The sequence below is a fragment of the Carcharhinus amblyrhynchos genome, chromosome 7, assembly GCF_965287045.1.
Source record: "Carcharhinus amblyrhynchos chromosome 7, sCarAmb.v2.hapA, whole genome shotgun sequence".
Taxonomy (NCBI): domain Eukaryota; kingdom Metazoa; phylum Chordata; class Chondrichthyes; order Carcharhiniformes; family Carcharhinidae; genus Carcharhinus; species Carcharhinus amblyrhynchos.
Window position 1 is genome coordinate 64,119,133 of NC_137330.1, and position 23,099 is coordinate 64,142,231.

The window sequence follows — 23,099 nt, forward strand, 5'->3', positions numbered from 1 at the left end:
TCTGCACTCTTTTAGTTTAATAATATCCTTTTTATAATAGGGTGACCAGAACTGTACATAGTATTCCAAGCATAGCCATACCAGTGTCTTGTACAACTTAATCAAGAGATAACCATAGAACATTACAGCACAAAAACAAGGCTTTTGGCCCTCCTTGGCTCTGCTGAACCATTTTTCTGCCTACTCCCACTGACCTGCACCTGGACCATATCCCTCCCCACCCTCCTCATCCATGTACTTGTCCAAGTTTATCTTAAATGTTAAAAGTGAGCCCACATTTATCACTTCATCTGGCAACTCATTCCATACTCCCACCACCCTGTGACCCTCACCCCCCAATATTCCCTTTAAAGTTTTCCCCTTCACCTTAACCCATGTCCTCTAGTTTTTTTCTCCCCTAGCCTTGGTGGAAAAAGCCTGCTTGCATTCACTCTATCTGTACCCATCATAATTTTATACACCTCTATCAAATCTCCCCTCATCTTCTACACTCCAGAGAATAAAGTCTTAACCTATTCAATCTTTCTCTGTAACTCAGTTTCTCAAGTCCTGGCAACATCCTTGTAAACTTTCTCTGCACTCTTTCAACCTTATTAATATCCTTCCTGTAATTAGGTGACCAAAACTGCACACAGTACTCTAAATTCTGCCTCACCAATGTCTTATACAACCTCACCATAACATTCCAACTCTTAAACTCAATACTTTGATTTATAAAGGCCAATGTACCAAAAGCCCCTTTTACAACTCTATCTACCTGTGACACCACTTTTAGGGAATTATGTATCTGTATTCCCAGATCCCTCTGTTCTACTACACTCTTCAGTGTCCTACCATTTATCTTGTACGTTCTATCTTGGTTTGTCCTTCCAAAGTGCAATACCGCTCACTTGTCTGCATTAAACTCCATCTGCCATTTTTCTAGCTGGTCCAAAACCCTCTGCAAGCTTTGAAAACCTTGCTCACTGTCCACTACACCTCCAATCTTTGTATCATCAGCAAATTTGCTGATCCAATTTACCACATTATCATCCAGATCATTGATATAGATGACAAACAACAATGGACCCAGCACTGATCCCTGTGGAAAACCACTAGTAAAAAGTCTGACAACACCAGGCTTTAGTCCAACCGATTTATTTGATAATCGACTCACAAGCTTTCGAGGTTTCCCTCTTCGTCAGGTGAATGGCGAGTTCTGGCCTCAGACAGAGCATATAAAGCACAGGCAGTTTAGAGATTACTGATTAGAGTGCGAATTCTTACATCTAACCTGCTGTTCAAGACCTGAAGTGGCTGACAATGTGAGTGGAAGGAGCACTGATCACAGATTACAGAGATGTGTATTGTCTCCAGACAGTACAGTAAGTGAGGTTTTGCAAACCCAGGCAAGTCACGGGGGTTCCAGATAGTGCAACATGAACCCAAGATCCCTGTTGAGACTGTCCTCATGTGTGCGGAACTTGGCTATCAGTCTCTGTTCAGTGACTCTGCGCCAACAGATAGCCAAGTTCCGCACACATGAGGACAGTCTCAACAGGGATCTTGGGTTCATGTCGCACTATCTGGAACCCCCGTGACTTGCCTGGGTTTGCAAAACCTCACTTACTGTACTGTCTGGAGACAATACACATCTCTGTAATCTGTGATCAGTGCTCCTTCCACTCACATTGTCAGCCACTTCAGGTCTTGAACAGCAGGTTAGATGTAAGAATTCGCACTCTAATCAGTAATCTCTAAACTGCCTGTGCTTTATATGCTCTGTCTGAGGCCAGAACTCTCCATTCACCTGACAAAGAGGGAAACCTCGAAAGCTTGTGAGTCGATTATCAAATAAATCGGTTGGACTAAAACCTGGTGTTGTCAGACTTTTTACTGTGTTTACGCCAGTCCAACGCCAGCATACCCACATCATGAAAACCACTAGTCACAGGCCTCCACTCAAAGAAGCAATCCTCCACTACCACTCTCTGGCTTCTTCCGATTTACTACTTCTCCATGTATACCTAGTGACTGAACCTTCCTAACTAACCTCCCATGTGGGACCTTGTCAAAGGCCTTACTGAAGTCATGTAGACAACATTCACTGCCTTCCCTTCATCCACTTTCCTGGTAACCTCCTCGAAAAACTCCAATAGACTGGTCAAGCATGACTTACTATGTACAAAGTCATGTTGTCTCTCCCTAACAAATCCCTGTTCATCCAAGTATTTGTTGATCCTATCTCTTAGTACTCCTTCCAATAATTTACCTACTACTGACATCAAATTTACCAGCCTATAATTTCCCGGATTACTTTTTGAGCCTTTTTTAAACAATAGAACAACATGAGCTATCCTCCAATCATCCAACACCTCACCTGTGGACACTGACATTTAAAATATATCTGCAAGGGCCCCTGCAATTTCAATACTAGTCTCCTTCGAGGAGGGAATACCCTGTTCCAACTCCTGTATTCAGTGTTCTGACCAATGAAACCAAGCATGCTGGATGCTTTCTTCACCACTCTGTCCACCCGTGACTCCACTTTCAAGAAGCAATGAACATTTACCCCTAGATCTCTCTATTCTGTAACTCTCCCCAGTGACCTTCCATTAACTGAATAAGACCTGCCCTGGTTCAATCTACCAAAATGCATACCTCGCATTTATCTAAATTAAACTCCATCTGCCATTCATTAGCCCACTGGCCCAACTGATCAAGATCAAAGAACAAAATCAGCCCGGGAAACAGGCCCTTCGGCCCAACGAGCCCGCGCCACCATCTCAACACCACCAGTCCACCTCTCTACCCATGACCCTATCTAATGTTTTATGGCCATCCAGATTGAGGGAAACTGATTTAGGGACAATTTATTCCTGCCAATCAGCCTAACAGCACGTCTTTGGGGTGTGGGAGGAAACCGGAGCACCCGGAGAAAACCCACGCAAGCACGGGGAGAATGCGCAAACTCCCACAGACACCGGCCCAAATCCATGTGTCTGCACAGCAATCAGCGATAGTCACTGAGCTGTCGTCTTGCCCAGTATCTTGTCCAGTTTAGGCACACACTAACGACATGAAGCACTAGGCCAATCTCGAACAACCAAGAGCAGCCCCAGTACGACGCATCGCGTGTATGCCCCTCATTGGACACGAGGTGGACCGACTTAAAACCTGTGAATGAAAAGAGGAAAAACATTATCATCATACTATACCCATTTACATTACCAGGGACGCCCCAATGCTAATGACCCTTATTTAAAAGGTTCTCCTATATCCACCCATCTCCAACTCAGTCATGTGCCTAAGTTACTCTTAAAGGACTTTAGCGTGTTTGCCTCCACCACCCTACTTGGCAGAGCATTCCATACCCCCACTACCCTCTGTGTGAAAAACCTCCCTCTAATATCTGTGTTGTACTGCTCCCCCCTCACCTTAAGTCCATGGCCCCTTGTCCTACGTGTCTCTATTATAGGAAATAGCTTACCTCTGTTTAGTCTATCTATACCCTTCATAATCTTATATACCTCTATTAGATCCCCCCTCAGTCGGTGTCTTTCAAGGGAAAAGAGCCCCAATTTCTTCAATCTTTCCTCATACCCCAGTCCTTCCATTACAGGCAACATCCTGGTAAACCTCCTGTGCACTCTCTCCAGAGTCTCCACGTCCTTCCGGTAGTAAGGCGACCAGAACTGTACACAGTACTCCAAATGTGGCCTAACCAACGTTCTGTACAACTGCAACATTAGACTCCAGCTCTTATATTCTATACCCCTTCCTATAAAGGCTAACATGACATACCGTTGCAATCCAAGATAACTTTCTTCACTGTCCACTATGCCAACAATCTTGGTGTCATCTGCAAACTTACTAACCATCCCTCCTATATTCTCATCCAAATCATTAATATTAATGACAAATAACAGTGGACCCAGCACTGATCCCTGAGGCACACCACTGGTCACAGGTCTCCAGTTTGAAAAACAACTCTCTACAACTACCCTCTGGCTTCTTTCATCAGGTCAATTCTGTATCCATTTAGCTACCTCACCCTGGATCCCGAGAGATTTAACCTTATGCAACAACCTACCGTGCGGTACCTTGTCAAAGGCCTTGCTAAAGTCCATGTACACAACATCAACTGCACTGCCCTCATGTACCTTAAGAACATAAGAAATAGGAGCAGGAGTAGGCCATCTAGCCCTTCGAGCCTGCCCCGCCATTCAATAAGATCATGGCTGATCTGTCGTGGCTCAGTTCCACTTTCCCGCCCTCTCCCCATAACCCTTAATCCCCTCTCTTATCAAGAACCCATCAACCCGCGTCTTAAAAATATTTAGCGAGGCAGCCTCCACCACTTCAACGGGCAGAGAATTCCAGAGATTCACCACCCTTTGAGTGAAGAAGTTCCTCCTCAACTCCGTTCTAAACCGCCTCCCCTTTATCTTGAGGCTGTGCCCCCTAGTCCTACTGTCTTTTTTGAGCGGGAAGAGTCTCTCCACCTCTATTCTATCCATCCCATTCATCATCTTATACGTCTCAATGAGATCTCCCCTCATTCTTCTAAACTCTAACGAGTACAAGCCTAGTTTATTCAGCCTCTCCTCAAAGCTCAATCCCCTCAACTCCGGTATCAGCCTAGTAAACCTCCTCTGCACTCCCTCCAGGGCCAAAATATCCTTGCGCAGGTGCGGCGCCCAAAACTGCACACAGTACTCCAGCTGCGGCCTCACCAATGCCCTATACAGCTGCAGCAAGACCTCCCTACTTTTATATTCAATCCCCCTCGCTATGAAGGCCAGCATCCCATTCGCCTTCCTGACCACCTGCTGCACCTGCAAGCTGGGTTTTTGCGACTCATGCACAAGGACCCCGAGGTCCCTCTGCACCGTCACCTGCTGCAGTTTTTCGCCACGTAAGTAATAGTCCTTCCTACCATTATTCCTACCAAAGTGGACCACCTCACACTTGCCAACATTAAATTCCATTTGCCATTTCCTGGCCCATTCGCCCAGCCTATCTAGATCCTTCTGCAGACTCTCCACACCCTCCACACAATTTGCCTTTCCCCCAATCTTGGTGTCATCAGCAAATTTCGACACCCTGCACTCGGTTCCCTCCTCCAGATCATCTATATAAATGGTAAATAGCTGAGGCCCCAGCACCGACCCCTGGGGCACCCCACTAGTCACCAACCGCCAATCCGAATAGCACCCATTGACCCCCACTCTCTGCCTCCTATTTGACAACCAATCCTCTATCCACGCTAACACCCTACCCCCAACTCCATGTCCCCTGATCTTCTGCAATAACCTCTTGTGAGGTACCTTGTCAAACGCCTTCTGAAAATCCAGAAAGACCACATCCACCAGCTCTCCTCTATCCACTGCCCTAGACACATCCTCATAGAACTCCAGTAAATTTGTCAGACACGACTTCCCTTTAATGAAACCTTCTTGGTTACCCCTTCAAAAAACTCAAGCAAATTTGTGGGGCATGATTTTCCACTCACAAAGCTTGCTGACTGTCCCTAATCAGTCCTTGTGTCTCTAAATGCTTGTTGATTCTGTCTCTCAAAATACCTTCCAACATTTTACCCACCATAGATGTGAGGCTCACTGGCCTGTAGTTCCCAAGCTTTTCCCTGCAGCCCTTTTTAAACAAGGGCATAACATTTGCCACCCTCCAATCTTCAGGCATCTCACTTGTGAATATCGATGATTCAAATATCTCTGCTAAGGGACCCGCAATTTAATTGCTTGAAGTCCTCCATTTAACTGAAGTAACCTTTCATACCTCTCCCATTTGTTTTTAATCTTACTCTGTAGTTATTACTAGTAATAGGTCAATTCTGCATGAATTGGAATGCCAACAGAAGTGGGCATTGATAGGTTTTTTGTTTCTTCCCCCACTGCCCTACTGTCCACTCATTATCACCTTAGAAAAGCAATAGCGAGGGAAGAGGGCATTGACCTTATCATGGAAGTATGAACTGTTTTAAGAAAACGCTAGAACACAAGAATTCATAATTTGAGATATTTTTAGTTTGCCCGCGACACACTGGCTGCTTTGTAATAGATTACAGAGCAGCAACTGATGACACTATTATCTCGAAGGACAAGGGCAATAGTGACAGCAGAGCACCATCACAGACTGCAGTGGTTCAAGGAGGACACAATCCATTTTATCGAAATTAAGACTGAACAATAAACTTTGACCTTTGCCTGCAATATCCACATTGAGAATGAAAAAGAACATTAAGTATTGCATTAAAACATCAAATCTACATTTGAGAATAAAAATTGAAAATGCTGGAAATATGCAGCAAGTCTGGAAGCATCTGAGAAGAATGTTAATTTATCAAGTTGAAATATTAACTCTACAGATGCTATCCAACCTGTTATTTCCAGTATTTGCATTATTTTGCTTTTCCACAGAGAGAAATGTTCTTCAAATTCTAAATGCAGCATCTTAGTGGCCATTATTTTGAAATGGTGGAAAGAGCAGATAAAACTTTCTTCACTAAGTTTAAAATAACAGTTCTGTTAGGTGTGAAAACTTGCCACTTTTATAGAATCAGCAAATATGGATAGTGAGTTTAAAAAAGTTCCCTCCAGATTCTCCCTCTTTTTCCCTCCCCATCCAAAGTTTCTGCCCAAACTTATTTGCATATTACTGAACATTTATTTTACCACTAACCAGCACAAGCGGGCAATTTTAAAAATACAAAAGCATTTCTTGATCAGTTAAGAGAGGTAATTTTTAAAAGCTTATATTTGAAAATGGCAAAATAAGCATATTAAATGAGTGGTAGTGGTGTTGGTTAGCTCAGTTGCTGGGCAGAGCAACACCAACAGCATAGGTTCAATTCTCGTATCAGCTGAGGATATTCAGCCTGCCTTCTCAAACTTGCCCCTGGCCTGAGATGTGGTGGCCCTCAAGATAAATCACCACAAGTCAGCTCTCCCGCTTAAAGGGGTGAGCAGCCTATGGTCATCTGGGATTATGGCAACTTTATCTTAATTCACCATCTGAGAAACGTGAAATGACTGAAAATCCAAAGTAAATGAATCTCTGATTAGTGGGATATAGGAGTTACTTAAATAAATCTCATATCTCTTCAAATTGTACTTACACGTGTCCTCACACTCAAAATGTCCATCTTAATTTAAAGCTTCCTCTGCCAACAAGCACACCATGGGCAGAAAGTCCCAATGGTACTTTATTCACTTTGATGGTGCATCCAATTTTGAGGCTGGGCATTGACAATTCCTTGATTGGAGTCAAAGTATGCTGACATTGAGCAAATAGCACCAAAACAAAAAAGTAGATTGAACAGAAGTTCACCCTTAAGAGAATATGATTTGGTGCAACAAGTACCACTGCAGTACTACGGACATTCAAAATAACTGTGTTTGGAAATTATTCTAGCATCGTTCAATGCAATTAGAAAATGATCAGCCACATCAAGTACTCATTAGCATCTCGACTCAAAACTCAAGGGAAATGTAAAGAACCATTAGTCAGCAGAAAAGAAATTGGCATCGTCAGCATTAACAGCTGCTTTGTCTAAAAAAAAATCCCAATTTATGCTGATTCTTGCTTTCTACAGTTTTGTCAAACAGACAAAATTATCTGATTTCCTGTATGTATTGATTCGGCATTGAAATTGGTGCCAAGACAATTTTCATAGCTATCGTGCTCAGCTTCTTTATACAATGGCATTTAGCAGATTTGTGCCAATTTCTAATTTAATTTCAATAAAAATTGGGAAAAACAAAGTTAGATTAGAACATGCAAACTGTAATTCCAATATGTAGGTAAGAACTTCAGTACTGTTAAATCAGTAATGTTATTATTTGTGAACTACTAATTGAAAAAGATATATCCAAGATCATGCAATGTTGATGGATATTAAATCAAGAACTAATTCCAATCCTCCAATATATGAAGTTGCCTATTTATATTGGACTCCAGAATAGAGACAATTTTTTTTTTAATTATTTGGACCAAAGTAGAAGTTTAGTATACTTTAAAAAAAAAGTGACTATTTAAATCAGTTAAAAGCTTAATGACAAAAACATGTTGGGACTTTAAGAATGGTCACAAATTACAAAACAAATCTAGAGCAAAGATCAGTTTTATCAATAGAAAGGCTTATGTCAAGTCAAATTACATCACAGTCTGTTAAACAGAGATCGTTATTCCCAGTTGCTAAACTCTCTGCCAGAAGCTGCTTTTTGTATTAAACTGGCTTGTAATACAAAAAAAATCAGTGTGAAGGCAATGGTTAACAAAATTTTAAGCTTTATTTTTGACCATTACTCTAGTTAGGATAATGTAAATTAGAACTCAACTAATTGTTTCTACCAGTCTAACACTTCACTGAATGTCAACCATGTAGGCAATGTTACTTGTACAGCTATTACCAGCCTCAATTACAATGATACAATAGGGTATTGCAGTAATGTACTTTCTCACTAAATTAATAAAACAAAATAGGAGGGAAAAAGATAAACAATGATTCTTAGTTTGACTATGCAAAGAGAAAGGTCTTTTCAAACACTTGCCTGATAGAGCAGTTAACGCTACATGAAAGTATTTTTAAAAATTCACAAGAGGCATCTATACATTACCAAGGAGAACGAGAAGCCTTCCGCACCATTGGCACTTGCAATGAGTTCAGAATTCACATTTTATGACACATGCACAAAGGGTGAGTAGTTTTGAAATTCAACACTAAAATATTTTAAAGCACTGAAAATAAGTTTAATGTTACCCACAATAAATATCATGCAATTCCTACATTAAAGAAACTTACAAATTGAAAAATAGACAAAAAGAGAGGCAGTTGTGCCAAAATGAAGGAAAGCAATTAAAGGTTAGTTCTAGTTTTATTTGAGTGCAATTCTGGCTGAGAAATTCTACTTTCCTCAGTTGCCCTTAATCTCATAAGTGTTAAAACTTGTTCTTTTTAGCAGTGACAACTGTAAGATCTAGACCTCGGTTACAGTGCATTGTCCATCAGGTTGCTGCTCCCTGGCTCTGATGCTGCTGCTAGGCCCTTCCTCTGGAGATGGTTCGCCTCCTGGTATCTCATTATTTAGAGAAACAAGTCTTTGCCTGCTGCTGGTGATGGTTGCAGATTCAGGAAGCTGACTGGTGTTCTCATCCTCGGTATCAGAGCTGGTGGCAGACTCCGTGTTATCGTAAGACATTCTGGCTGCACTCTGCGCAGCTGAAACTCTATTTACAGAGGCTACATATTGCTCTTCACCTTCTCCTCTATGACTCCTGGTCAAGTTTTGGCCACTTAGCTGCAATTGAGCAAGGGAGTTCACAAGCAATATATTTGCATCTGGCGAAGGAGTTAGTGGGCTTATTGGCTGATCAACCAAGGATGTTGCTGGTCTAACTGTGGGTCTCATTATGGAAACAGAAGACTGTATTGATACAGATGCAGATCCAGCCCCAGCTACGCTATCTGCTCCATCTGCAGAATTCTCTCGTTCTGTAGTCAATCCACTGGAATCGCAATCTAACCGAAGACCTGCCACTCCCTTCTTGGGAATATCTGCAATGTCTCGCTTCATCTTTCTGCGACGACCATGCTCATTACGTCTGAACTGAATCATGTTCTCCAGGTCTGCAACATACAAGTATCCAGCTATGAGCATTTCAATTGTTTTTTTGCCCTTCAAGTGAGCATCCTCTAGTTCTATACTCGTACGTTCATCGTATTGCCACCAGCCATTTGTGCCTTCGTAGTACCAAGCATACTCCCCATTTCCTCGGCTCGCTGCTTTGAGCTCTTCAGGGGACAGCAAAGCTGGCTTGTCCAGAAACTCTTCAGGAATCTCCTGACGACAAAGTGCACAACGCCTGCTTTGCCAAGATGCGCCTTTCACACACAGGAAACAGAAGATGTGCTTGCATGGCAATTTAACAGGATGAACACAAGTCTGAAGACAAATAGCACATTCCGGTACCGTCAGAGTAGGTGCTGTGTTTGAGCAAGAGTCATTTAGCTTTCTTCCTCCTGGGATCATGTTTGATGCATGATCGACATCCCCACAGCCAGCCATTCTAAGAAACAGAACACACATTTTGGATCAGCAACTCGATGTTACTACAAAACAGACAAAAAACTTCCTTTGCCAGGTACATAAAACAAAATCTTAGAGTAAATACAACTCCAGACATTTTGCCCTTCTAAAATGGTCACAGTGAATGGCGACTGTGAAGATACAATGGGAAACTTTGGGGGAGGGAAAAAAAACTTTTGAGATGATTTGATAGAAGTATAAAAAAGGTTCAAAGAGCAGGAATAGACAGCTGAACCAGACAATTGGTCACTATGAAGTGGCTTCAAATACAAGGATAGGCAAGTTATAATTTAGGACAGTGAAAGTACAAAGGGAAAGTCAAGCCCAGATGCTTCTGTGATGATACTGTGCCATTAATAGATCTGAAGTTTAAAGGGGTGGCGGTAGGGGGGACTGCTTTAAAATTCAGTGCTTTGTTACAAGCAGTCAGGTTATCTGAAAGGAATACCACAGATGCTGGAAAGTAGGATTACTCCTTTTAGCCATATATGTGTTTATTTTGCAGAAGGCTTAATGAGATTTTATTTACCAAAGGAAAGGACTCTTGGGGTGTTAACTGAAATAATGGAAAAGTGAATTAGGTTAGGTACTCAGGGTCATATAATCATGTGATACCAGAAATGGCAGGTGCTAGGTTTGTAACTGAGAAAAAGAACTTTGAGTTCAGTTGCTGGAGAAGACTGTTCAGTCTACAAGAAGCTCTCTCTCTCCAGAAGCTCCAAAACTGTTAAACAAAGGTTAAAACAAGTATGCCTAGATTTGCTAACTAATTTTAAAGTGGGATTTAAGTCTATAACAGAAATATTGCTTCATTGAGACTGAATAGTAATATGTTAGAAGTTAATTATCGTTTCTTTTCATGTTTAAAGATTTTTCAATGGTTCAGAGTTAAACGATTTCATTATGTTAGTTATACTTAAACTGTGGTATGAATAAAACTTGTTTCCATTAAAAAAAATCCCTAATTTACCAGTGGAATCACTCCTGCAGCTAAACATCCTTTCCTCACATTTATGCCAAAATAAAAAAAATTGTTGGGGGTCTAGTCCAACTTCATAATATAACTGGTGTTTCTAATCTAGCACCTGAACAAAAACTGTGAGAGGTCAGGGATTAAAAACTATAATTTCTTGTTTGGCTTGGAATTATTGAAGTCAAAGACACTGGATGTTGAAGTATTGATAATATCTTTCAAGTGGCGTATTCAGTTAGTTTAACTAGGGAGTGCCTTGTGGAAAAATAGCTCTTTCAGTGGCTAAAGTTTTCCTGGGTGTGAAAGAAGTCACCTGGAGTGGTTTACAAAAGGTGGTTAAAACAAAACTTTTGGATTTGACAAGTCAGCTGAATTTGACTTTTCCTGAAATCATAAGGGAGGACAAGATAATTTCAGCAATAACTCAGCATTTAAAATTGCCAGACCCACAATCTGAATTTTAGCTTGTTCCAATGATTCAATTACGAATGAAACAGTTGCAACAAGAAAATGAGACAGCTTGAATTAGAAGCAAAATAAAGAGAGGGAATGGCAAAAGAAAAAGGCAATGGCAGAACAAAAGGAAAAAGACAGCAAGAGAGGAAAGGGAAAGAGAGAGCTTTTGAACTTCAGAAACCAGAACTGTAAAGAGAACATCAACTTACAATGGTGGTGGCAAAATCAAAAGTTGAGCAAAGTGAGGAACAATTGACTTGAGTCAATATCGTAGTGGAGATATGTTTAAATATATTAAAGCGCTGCCAATGTTTAACGAGAAGGATGTAAAAGCCTTTTTTCATTTCATTTGAGAAGGTACAGAAACGTTTAGAATGGCCACAGATCATGTGGTTATTGCTAGTTCAAACAAAGTTGGTAGATAAAGCGGTGAGGTATTTACATCAATCAGTGGAGGTAGCGGGATTATGGCAAGGTGAGAAAAGCCATCTTAAGTGCATATGAACTAGTGCCAGAAGCCTACAGGCCAAAGTTTAGAAAGTTCAGGGGCAGCACAGTGGCACAGTAGTCAGCACTGCCACCTCACAGCATCAGGGACCCAGGTTCAATTCCTGACTTGGGTCACTGTGAGTTTCCTCCGGGTGCTCCAGTTTCCTCCCACAGTCCAAAGACATGCTGGTTAGGTGAATTGGCCATGCTAAATTCTCCATGCCAAATTCTCCCTCAGTGTACTCGAACAGCCACTGGTGTGTGACGATTACGGGATTTTCACAGTAACTTCATTACAAAGTGAATGTAAGCCTACTTGTGACTAATAAACAAACTTTACTTTAAATCTAAGGAAGGAACCAGATCAGATATATATAGAATTTGAAAAAAAAATCAAACAAGTAACTTTGACAGGTGGAAAAGGGCATTGAAAATGGACCAGAAATGATTATTTCGGAGGTATTTAAAATTTCACTTCCCAAAGTAGCGAGAACTCATGCTGCAAAGCAAAGGGTTAAAACTGTGAGCTTGGCAGCAGAAATAGCAGAGTTAGTTCATAAATCAAGGCTTGGTTTTCTACATCAAATTTCAAATCCAAGGGATAGAAACCGGGAAAAAGAGAAATCCGGATGCGGTCAAGGCAAAAGAGGTCTTGTTGGAGATAATAAGGCTAATTTACCTCAAGTTATAAAGGAAACATATGAGGGTGAAAGAGAAATAAGAAACCTTAAAATGTTTTTATTGTAATGAAGTTGGGTACAAAGTCGCAATGTTGGTATTTAAGAAAAGTACTGGGAAGACAAACATGATAAAACAGGATGAGCCAATGGAGTTTGTTAAAGTGGCAAAGGAAACCATGGTTGAAGCTAAAGAGGTGCAAAAGAATGTAAAGCCAGTTCAGGGGTTGGGTAATACGCAAGTGCCAGGTCTCTTTCAAGAATTTATTTGTGTGGCTTCAGGTTTACTCAAGTTTACAAGGAGGATTAGGTAAGGAAGTTAAGATCTTAAGAGATATACAAACAAGTCAATCTTTAATGGTGAGGAGATGAAGGGCAGTGCACCACAAAAAGTGGGGTACTGCCAGAAAAGATGGTAATATGTGAAACTAGTATTACATTATGAAGGGTAAAGCTGGCTTCTCCAGAAACTCTTCAGGAATCTCCTGATGACAAAGTGTCTGGTGAAAACTGGTGGTAGAAATTCTCTTTCTCAGGGGCACAGTTTATCCTAAATAATGATATAGCTGGATCACAGATAGGAGTGGTGCCTACTCTGCTTGAAAAGCCAGTGGAAAATCAGAAAGCATGTCCTGGCATGTTTTCTGAACATGTGGTAACAAGATCACAGAGACAGGAGGAGAAGAAATCAAGGGTAAAGGTAAAGAGGTTGAGGTTCAGTTATCAGAAACAATCATTGACCAGATGGTTTATAAAGAACAAAAACAGGATAAAGCAGAGATCTTTAGTTCAGGAAAGCTGGCAGAATAACAGAAAGATGCAGAGATGGAAAAAGAATCTGTGTGTATAACGGAGTGGTATTACATTAGAAATAATGTCTTAAATGAGGAGTGTAGACTTTTATATATTCAGGAGGATGAAAAATGGTTCAATAAATTGTCTTGACAGTGGGTTATAGAAAGCAGGTTTTGCAGGTAGCACATAAGCTTCCTGTAGGAGATCATCTACAGGTGAGGAAAACTCAAATACAAAAACGCTTGTTGGCCTTGACTGCATAAAGATGGAGTTGAATTTTGCCGTACATTTCACAATCGGGTAATAGGAAAACCTCGAGCTGTAATCAAACCAGCATCCTTAATGCCCATACTGGCATTTGAGGAACCTTTTATAAGGGTCCTAATCGGTTGAGTTGGACCTCTCCCAAAACAAAAAGTGGAAATCAGTATTTATTGACCATATGGATGTGTCTACTAGATTTCCAGAAGCCATTTCATTACATAATATTGCAGTTAAAAGGATGTAGAGGAGTTACTTAAATATTTTACTAGATATGGATTGCCCACAGAAACTCAATCAGATCAATTATTCAATTTTATGTCAAAGTTATTCAGGGAATTTATGGAATTACGCTCGAGAGTAAAGCATCCTTTCCTCACATTTAGGCCAAAAAAAGTTAGGGTCTAGTCTGGCTGCATAATATACCCTGGAGTTTCTGATCTGGCATCCTAACACTTCCTTTGAAAGCATGGAAGGCCAATTAAATGTGGGACATGAATGCATTCTGTTGGGGATGTTTCTGGAGAAGTGATTTTAGGGTATACTGAGAATTCAGGTACATGGGAGAGAGATCTATGCTCTTCTTGTAAGTGCTCCAGGTCCATGAGGTTTGCTTCTAGGAGTGAAGCAGTGCTCAGAGAATATTTAACTAACAGCATTGCTTAAAGCTTTGATTAAATGTAAACAAAAATCATTTCTAAAAAAGAAAATGCCCAAAATAAATGCAACAAATGCAGCGTACATTATAATCGCAAAATTATGGTTTGTGATTGCAAAGTAAAAATTTTGAGCCAGGTCATCAGAAACTATTCTCTGCTATTACAGTTGAACAAGTTAATTATCACCATCAAAGTAACCAAAGTGAAATTTTAGGTTGAGTGCATTAGGCAATCCTTTAAATGGTATCCATGACAAGTTCTGGGGCTAGAATTTATTTTACTGAATAAGACATTTATAAAATAACATCGAAACATATTCATTCTAATGTTTCTTGGGGAATACAACAATTTAAATCTCTTTCCCACAACTTCTGCATTCAAGACAATTTTGTGACAAACTTAAGTGGGGACTACTACCACAACAAATTGATTGGGCAGATTATAGACAAATTAATTAATTTGATATAGACAGAACAAATGTGGAAATTCAAGAGCAAGTTGCTTTTTTACGAGAAGAAAACAACTGGGGATTATGAAGTAGAATATAGCACATTTTTGATGGAATGCTGTAGCCCACATTTCAATCTTGTAGATTTTTGCACCTAATCATAGAACGGTTACAGCACAAGACACCATTCGACCCATCGGGTCTGCAGTGGTCCTCTGTGCTACTTCCCTACATTTCTGCTGTAGCCCTGCATTTTTTCCTCATTCCAGATAATGATCCAACTTACTTTTGAAAGCCTCAACTGACTCTGCCTCCACCACACACTCAAGGCTTTAATTCCAGAACCTAACCACTCACTGTATGAGAAAGATTTTCCTCATCCTCCTTGTTGCTTCTTTTGTCAATCATCTTAAATCTACCCCCTCTGGTTCTCAATCCTTTCACCAATGGGAACATTTTCTCCTCACCTACTTTGCCCAGACTGGTCATGATTTTAAATACCTTTATCAAATCTCCACTCAACTTTCTCTTCTCCAAGAAGAACAGTCCCAACTTCTCCAATCTTTCTACGTAACTGAAGTTCCTCATTCCTGGAACCAGGGATAAGAACATTTATCACCCAGAATCAAATGTGAATTTGTAATACCAAAGTCAATAGAAATCCTCATTCAAAAATATTAAAGAATACTAACAGAACTATGGATCCTGTTACTGATTCTTGCTGCGAGTTCCTGCAGTTATCGCTGGTGCCAAAAATTTTGTCAAACTTCCCCAAATTCCTGATTCCACGGACCCTCTAAAATTTGAAAAAAGGGAGGCAAAAAAAATTAGATATTCCATCATGTAGGATTTTTTCCTATAAATGTGTCCCTATAAAAGTACTTGTTTTACTACTTTTCATTATCATATGCCTGGAACAGCTAGCTGCATGAGAACTGATTGCGCAGTCAACTCAAGAACATAATGGCAAAGGGTTAACCACACTACAAGAAAGAAGCCAAGCGTTGTGTATGGTTAATACTTCCAGTTTTAGTTACATCCTCACTTATTACCCTGTCCTCACTAATCATCAGTGATTTCCACCATCTGAAAATTAGGCTGAACCCAATGACCTGGCAGTTACACCACAAGCGAGTAAGGTCACTGAAGAGAATTCAGAAACCCTCCCTATCTCTAACTTCCTTCAGCCCTACAACCATATTCTCTCCCACTATCAATCCCTTCTTTCTACTTTTTATAAATTCACCTATGCACTTGTATGCATTGACCTTTGTCATCCACCTATGCCTTTAGCTGCTCAGGTCCCACTCTGGAATTTCCTCTCTCAACCCATCTACTTCCTTTTCCTCTTTTCATAATCTCTTTAACTGTGCCTTCGGCTTCCTTAGTTTAGCATCTGGCCTTTCTTCATGGCTGTGAAACATCTTATTTGCATAAATGCAGCGTATTGTTTGAAGCAGATAGATATGCAGTAAAACTGAAATAAGACATGGCATTCTCATATGGAGGCAATCGAGTGATTTCAGGTTATTGTAACCATTAAATAAGATTTGAGTTAATTATCATTCAACAAATTACTCTTAGCTAGTGTTGGCCCTGAATTTTCACCCAGTGTATCTCTACGACAGCCATGCCAGTATCTCAATATTTTTTTACAAGGCCTGGTATAAGATACAATTCTCCCTTGATTTTTTTTTGGGACAAGGTGAAAGCAAGTCTTATACATAAATCCCATTTTAAAAAATCACAAGTGCTTCTACTTTACAATCACCTCTGTTAAATTAAATGTTGATCAATAGTAAGCATTCAACTGATTCTTTTAAAATTATCCACTCATGAGATGCAAGCATTGCTGGAAAGGCCAGCATTTGTTGCCCATTCCTTATTGCCCTTAAGATGATTTTGGGTGCAAAATGGCACAATTGTTTAAAAAAAATGTTGGTGACCAATTTAATATGTAAAGTTAACTGTAACCTTGGGATTAAGGCTGTAAATTATCCTGTACAAGACAGTATTGCAAGATTACAAGGTAAATATGAAAGAGGAAGGCTACTTGCCCAAAATTCTCTCATTCATCCAGGAAGATGCTGTACATCTCTTCTTTCACCCACACCCTCTCCCCCATTCACATCATCCCCCCTTCCCACCCCCCCGCCCCCACTCCACTACACTCTCCTAACACCATAGCTTCCAATAGTTCCCTAAGTAATGTTGGGGTCTTATTTTGAAAAACTACCTGGAAACCCAACAAATGCGTTGATCAGTCTGAAAAACTTTTTGAAATCAGCCCTAAATTTGTCTATTACTAGATTGAGTGTGCATCTCCTCATTCTACTCTATTTACTTTAAAGCAACTCTACAGAATTAGATCAGTTTGCTTTCATATATACTTCCATTAAAGATCATATTAAATTGATTCTTCTCAAAGCTGAAGAGCCAAAGTTTCTCTAGCCTTTACTCATAACTCACTCTCACTCAGTCATCTAATACCAGGAATCAGCTTTGTGCGTCCTCTCTAAACTCTGTTCTCACATTGTGCCTCGGATTATCAGAATTGGACACAATATTTCAAAATGTAAAGCACAGTACAATTCAAGCACAATTTCCTCTGCCTTGTAAGCTACTGTTTTGGCAACATAGTTCAGCATTCTATTTGCATTTGCTGTATAAAGAACAGCTATACTCACAGTTAGTACCACTTCTTAATAGCTTCCCCAGACTTCTTATAAACCAGAAATTGGCCTTCCACACAAAATATCTGAGATGGCAGACCATAGGGTAAACAATTAATCGTTGTTATCACTGAAGTATCAGCAAAATTATAGATCAATATAATTAGTAACAGAAATAAATGAAGATTAATACACTTTTTAAGGGCGTACCATGTTTAGGTTGTTCAAAGAAATGCCTCTTTGGATATGGAAGTGTATGATAAGATTAGTGCAGCTGGATTTTCTGGCAAAGTTTTTCACAAGAGGTTGGGTAGAATTTTAGGCATAGGGTAAAAGACAGAAATGTTTGTGGAGCTAGAAAGTTCACTGACAGATAAAGAGCAAAACAAAGGTAAACAGATGTAGTTCAGGCTAGAAAATTATTTCAGTGTGTTGTGTTCCAGGGGTGGATAACAGGTCTTGTTCTGTCCATCGTATTTATAGAGTACTTAGACTAGAGCATCGGTGCTATATTCCCAAAATTTGCAGAGACTGGAAAAAGAGAAAATCCGAAGACAGACGGGATTTAATTTGGGATAAATGTGAATCACTGTATTTTCTGGACAGAAACAAGGAATGAATGAAAAAACTGAAAATGTTCATGATCAAGAAGTTCAAATTTAACAGGTTATTGCTGACCAGAAACTTAACTGGACCAGCTATTTAAATACTGTCAGAGTAAGTCAGAAGCTGGGAACTCTACAACGACTCTCCAACACCTGTCCACCAACTCCAAGACACAAGATAGCATACTCTCCACTTGCCTGGAACAATGTACCTCTAACAAACCTCAACAGCCTCCTGGACAGCTCTGCCTGCTTCATCAAAACCCCATCCGCTCTTTAAACATTCACTCCCTCCACTTTCAGCGCAGTGGGACAACAACGTATACCATCTACAAGATGCACCACAGCAAATTATCAAACCTGTTTTGACAGAACCTTTCAAGCCCACAATTTCCACCATGAAGGACAAAGGCATATAGCAACATCAGTATTGCAAATTTCCCTCCAAGTCACACATCCTGATTTGGAACTATATTGCTATTTCTTTACAAATATTCCTTCACAAAAACATAGGACTTCCTTTTGAGTAACATTATCTACCTACACCAGATGTGCAGCTGCAGCAAAAGATGATGGCTTACTATTACCTCCTCACTGAAACTTAGGAATGGACAATAAATGCTGGACTGCCAGTCATACAGACATCCTTTGAATTAGTATAAAAAATAAATTTTCTGGAAACTACAAAACACAAAAAAGCCATAAAGGAGGCCAAATGCATGTTGGAATTTATAAACAAAAACAGAACACAGAATTATGAAGTTATAAGTCATAGTTGCAGCTTTAACCACCCTATTATAAAAAGAGCATTAAAGCACTTAAGAAAAGTTTTAAAGAAATTATTTTTAATAGATTGTCTATTTCCTTTGATTGTGGAATGGTTGATAACATGCCATCAGTTTAAAATTGTAGCCAGGAGTGTGATTGCTGGAGCATGGAATAATTTGATACATGGAAAGGTTGAGGCAGAGACCATTACATCTATTACAACAATCGATAAATAATAAGAACAAAGGGAACTATAGGGAGATATCAGAACTTGGAAATTGGTTTTGATTGATCTGGCAGGGACGCATCCCAAACACGATGGGTTGAATGATCTGTTGTAAGCTATGATTGTTCCCAGGGCTGGATTTCTTCACTGAAGATGGAAGTTTACCAGGAACTCGAACAGGGTGAAAGGCACAGCAAGATTTTTACCGGTGATGGGGCAATGGTGGAGCTCTAGGGTGTGAGTCAGCAGGCCAATATCTGAAGCACTATCCTGCCAAATGAAAAATCTAAGGCTAGCTGTACAATTGCATCTTTGTAAGTAATAGGAGGGTTCTTCCTCTTTCCCCCCCACCTATCCCAGAGAAGACAGACAGATACCAAGAGGGATTGTAAAGGGGGATGTAACTAACTGTACAGGAATACAAGCAAACTATCAGAGATGGGAAAAGATGGGAATAGAAACAGTGAGATGGCTAGATGGCTATTAACATTGATAGCAAAGTTTATATGGAGGGAGAGGTCTGGGAAGCTGGTTACCCTCAGGAATCTGAGCAAAGTGACTGAAGCTGGAGGTTAAACATTACTTGGTGTGGAGGTTGAGGCAGGAATTAGGATATTTGGATGAGAAATTAGCTATCTTTTTCCACAGTAACAACTTCAAGTATAAACATGTCACAAACCCAAAGTTCTTGAAAACCCCTTTGAACCTAATGAGAGCCGAGAGATGATTTATGAACTTGTAAAGAAATGGAAACAGAAGTCCCTGTGCTTCAAAGTCAAACCTAAACAATTAACATATTACCTCCAATACAAAGCCAATGGAAATCTCTTCCAGAAAGCAGTACTGAAATCACCTCACCTGAATAAACCCAAGCAACGCTACAAATTCATGCAACAGGACATATCCTTAGATCTACTATATGAATGAGCTATAATATACACCAACCAATCTGATTCATAAAGGAAGTGATCTGTGGTTCATAGAATATTGAATACAATGTTTAACAATTAAAAGAAAGAACCATACTGTTTCTATAATAGATACGAGTGGATTTAGTCATCTTACACAAAAATCAGCAGAGAGACTGTACAACGATGTATCCTAGAAACAACAGCCCTAACATCTTAACATGAGCAAACAAATATCTCTGCTGCCAAATCAGAAAAACTTCATTATTAAAGAGAATCTCCATTAACGCAAATCCATTAGATACAACATTGTAACCAACCAAAATCTCGTCAGCCTCATTAATTCCCTCCTGCTCCTATATTCTCAAAGCATACCATTCCCAAGGGAATATCATTCTCCTCTAAAAAGAACTTCCAGAAGAAACAAAAAATTATTTTGCTTACATGATTTCGTGTGACCTCTAACAGGAGTAGATAAGAATGTTAAGATAGAGAGAGGGAAAATAGCCAATATTGGCACTCCCATCATTTGTGCGCACAAAACTCCCGGTAAGGAGCATTCCTGGACAATCCATTGCTCCAATTCAAGCCTCATTGTTCCCAATGTACATCTCAAAAAATGCACATCTGAGCAGCTCATCCCCAACAATACCTTGCTACCAGCACAAAAGAACAGAGATAAAAGAGCAAGACACAAACAACAAAAGGAAGATGACCAAGTCACTGGAAGATACTGCGGTCCCCCAGTATACCGTGTGCAAGCCTCTGGTTGCCGTTCAAAAGTTGCAAATTTTCTATGTTAGTTCCAATATCAAAAAATAAAAACAAATCTATTGCAGTGCTTCCATTCAGATTATGAAAGTAAATTCAAAGGGAGAAAAAGATCTACACACCAATCTCCCAAGACCAAGGATGCAAACTGTCCTAAATAACTTCAGTAAAAAAAAATCTCAAATTTAGAGATTCCTAAACCATCTTCTGGTTCTCCAGTTGAGCTAGGCCAGATATATGCTTGGAGATGTGTCTTAGTCCTTTCATATATTGCAGGGGGCTGGCCAGGTGACCTCAAGTGCAACAGCTCAGGCACAGGCAGGTATATGCAGATCAAAACTCAAAGAAAACATGGCTTTCAATATTATTTCCCATCATTTCGCCTGACTCAATTCTGGGGAAAAAAAGACTGCCTTGCTCAGCATCCAAAAGTTCACAGAGGGACCTCCTATGAGGTCTTGCACTATGGTTCTCCAAACAGGAACAAGGAAAACTATTTCTAAAAACAGTACTAAAATCAGCTCCCAACACTGCAACGGGCTTCAGTGGCTTACTGCTACCAATTTCCATCCTGATCCTGGTAGGACTCCCCACACATAAACGTCACTGGGGCCAGAAATACAGCTAAATTCAGGACATATCTTGGGATGGGAAAGCAATGGGGTTTTGTGTCATCTTGAATGGCAGATGACCAATCATAATGCTGAGTCATCTCATGTGGGGCACAAAATTCCTTAACTAGAAGTGATAGGAGCAGTTGGGAGAGATGAAATGGGCAGGGGTTTAAATATTAGTAGTCTGGAAGAAGCTATATTTAGTTTCACGCAAAAGGATTAAGAGTGACCAATTTCAATCAAGTATTTTCAGTTTGACTTAATCTCAAAGCATCTCATGTTTCTACATTATAACCCTGGTTTTAATCTTTAACGGATTATATTTTTAACATAATCCATTTTTAATCGCTGTCCACTGTTTTCCAGTTTTTATTTAAACTTACTAAGGAAATGGATGGGGGAAAAGCAAGCAGGATTTACCCCCAAGACCTTCATTCAAAAAGTTTATCGCTCGACTGATTTTGTGGAATACATGCGAAATACAGCATAAAAAATAAGTTTTTTTTTCTGGCAGGGCCTGTGAATAGTAACAAAATCGAAACTTGAAGTGCGAGTGCAGGGGAGCTAAATATAGTGGTGGGCTGGCAGTTGAGTTGCAGAGTTTTAAAAGCCTGCGAATTCATTGAACTGGAGGGGGTGAGGAGCAGGGCGGTTATTGGATTCATATCAAGTTGTCCACAATATTAAATAAAACACCAAAGTACAAATCAAATGCAAGGAAGGTTTACACACCACCAAAGCTCGGAGAGAGAAGAAAAACAAATCTAAACGTTTGATAAATCAACCTGCCGAGTACAACAAAATACGGTGGCGCAACACTTGACATTAAAGGGGCCTCGCAGCTTAGAAAGCAGGGATGCATTATTTTTTTGATCGAAGATGATCGGTTGTGGCGGCGAAAGGAGCAGGTCAGTCCGAGCTGGAATATGACAGTAAGTGGGGGTGGGGGCGGAGAGAGAGGTGAGTGAGGGAGGGGGAGGGAGGAGGCTGTCGCGCTGCAACCAGGGCTCCTGGGGTGGCTGACCGGCCGGCTGCCCGCCCACTGCACAGCGCGTCCGAGTGTTCCACTGGAACGCGGCCGCTCGGATACACCGGGGATGGAACGCGGCCATCACCATAGCGGCCGGAGGAGGCCGATTGTTCCTTTATGAGCTAAACAATGGCTCCAGGTTCGCCACTTACCCGCGCGCACACATGCGTCTCTCGCCGCCTTCACTCACTCATTTCCCCCCTCCTCCTCCTCAAAAAAACACAAACCTCCCTCCCACCGATCAAAACAGAGCGGACATCATCAAAAACAAACACGGCCTCTCCGTCCCTCCTCCTCCCTCACAGCTCAGCCCAGCCGCCGCCGCCGCCGCCGCTGCGCACCCTGCCGCCGGCGCAAGCTCCACACGTCAGTTCGGCGCAGCGTCTTGACGCCACTCCCGTCCGCCCGCCCCCTGCCTCTGTCCCTCAGACAACACAGTCCCGGCCTCTGAGGCAGTGTGCAGCTGTTACTGTGTGGCAGTGGCAGTACTGGTGGGTTCTGGTCAGAACATGCTATTGTTATGCCCGTGGCCATGTTCATATTTGAATGGTAGTACAGGCTGGAAGGGCCGAACGGCCTACTCGTACTCTTATTTTCTTAAAAGGGGCAGATCTCAGTTTTACTAAAATAAGGGAAACTGAGGGGTGCTGGAATCTCGA

The 23,099-nt window shown here is 40.7% G+C and overlaps 1 protein-coding gene across 10 annotated transcripts; it reads right to left on the reverse strand.

The window, feature by feature from the left end:
• Positions 1-8,272: 8,272 nt before the first annotated feature.
• Positions 8,273-22,750, reverse strand: rnf146 (ring finger protein 146). 10 transcript variants are annotated; one of them, XM_080192494.1, is made up of 5 exons: positions 22,593-22,640; positions 17,534-17,604; positions 15,539-15,642; positions 15,348-15,436; positions 8,273-10,068 (listed from the first exon to the last, which is right to left on the reverse strand). In XM_080192494.1, the coding sequence occupies exon 5, from the start codon at positions 10,065-10,067 to the stop codon at positions 8,979-8,981; it is 1,089 nt and encodes a 362-aa protein (XP_080048620.1). In that variant the 5' UTR covers position 10,068; positions 15,348-15,436; positions 15,539-15,642; positions 17,534-17,604; positions 22,593-22,640; the 3' UTR covers positions 8,273-8,978. The 10 variants fall into 10 exon arrangements, with proteins under 10 accessions (XP_080048620.1, XP_080048623.1, XP_080048624.1 ...); XM_080192497.1 differs by lacking the exons at positions 17,534-17,604; positions 22,593-22,640 and adding an exon at positions 22,668-22,749; XM_080192498.1 differs by lacking the exons at positions 17,534-17,604; positions 22,593-22,640 and adding an exon at positions 22,679-22,717.
• Between the last annotated feature and the right edge of the window lie 349 nt (positions 22,751-23,099).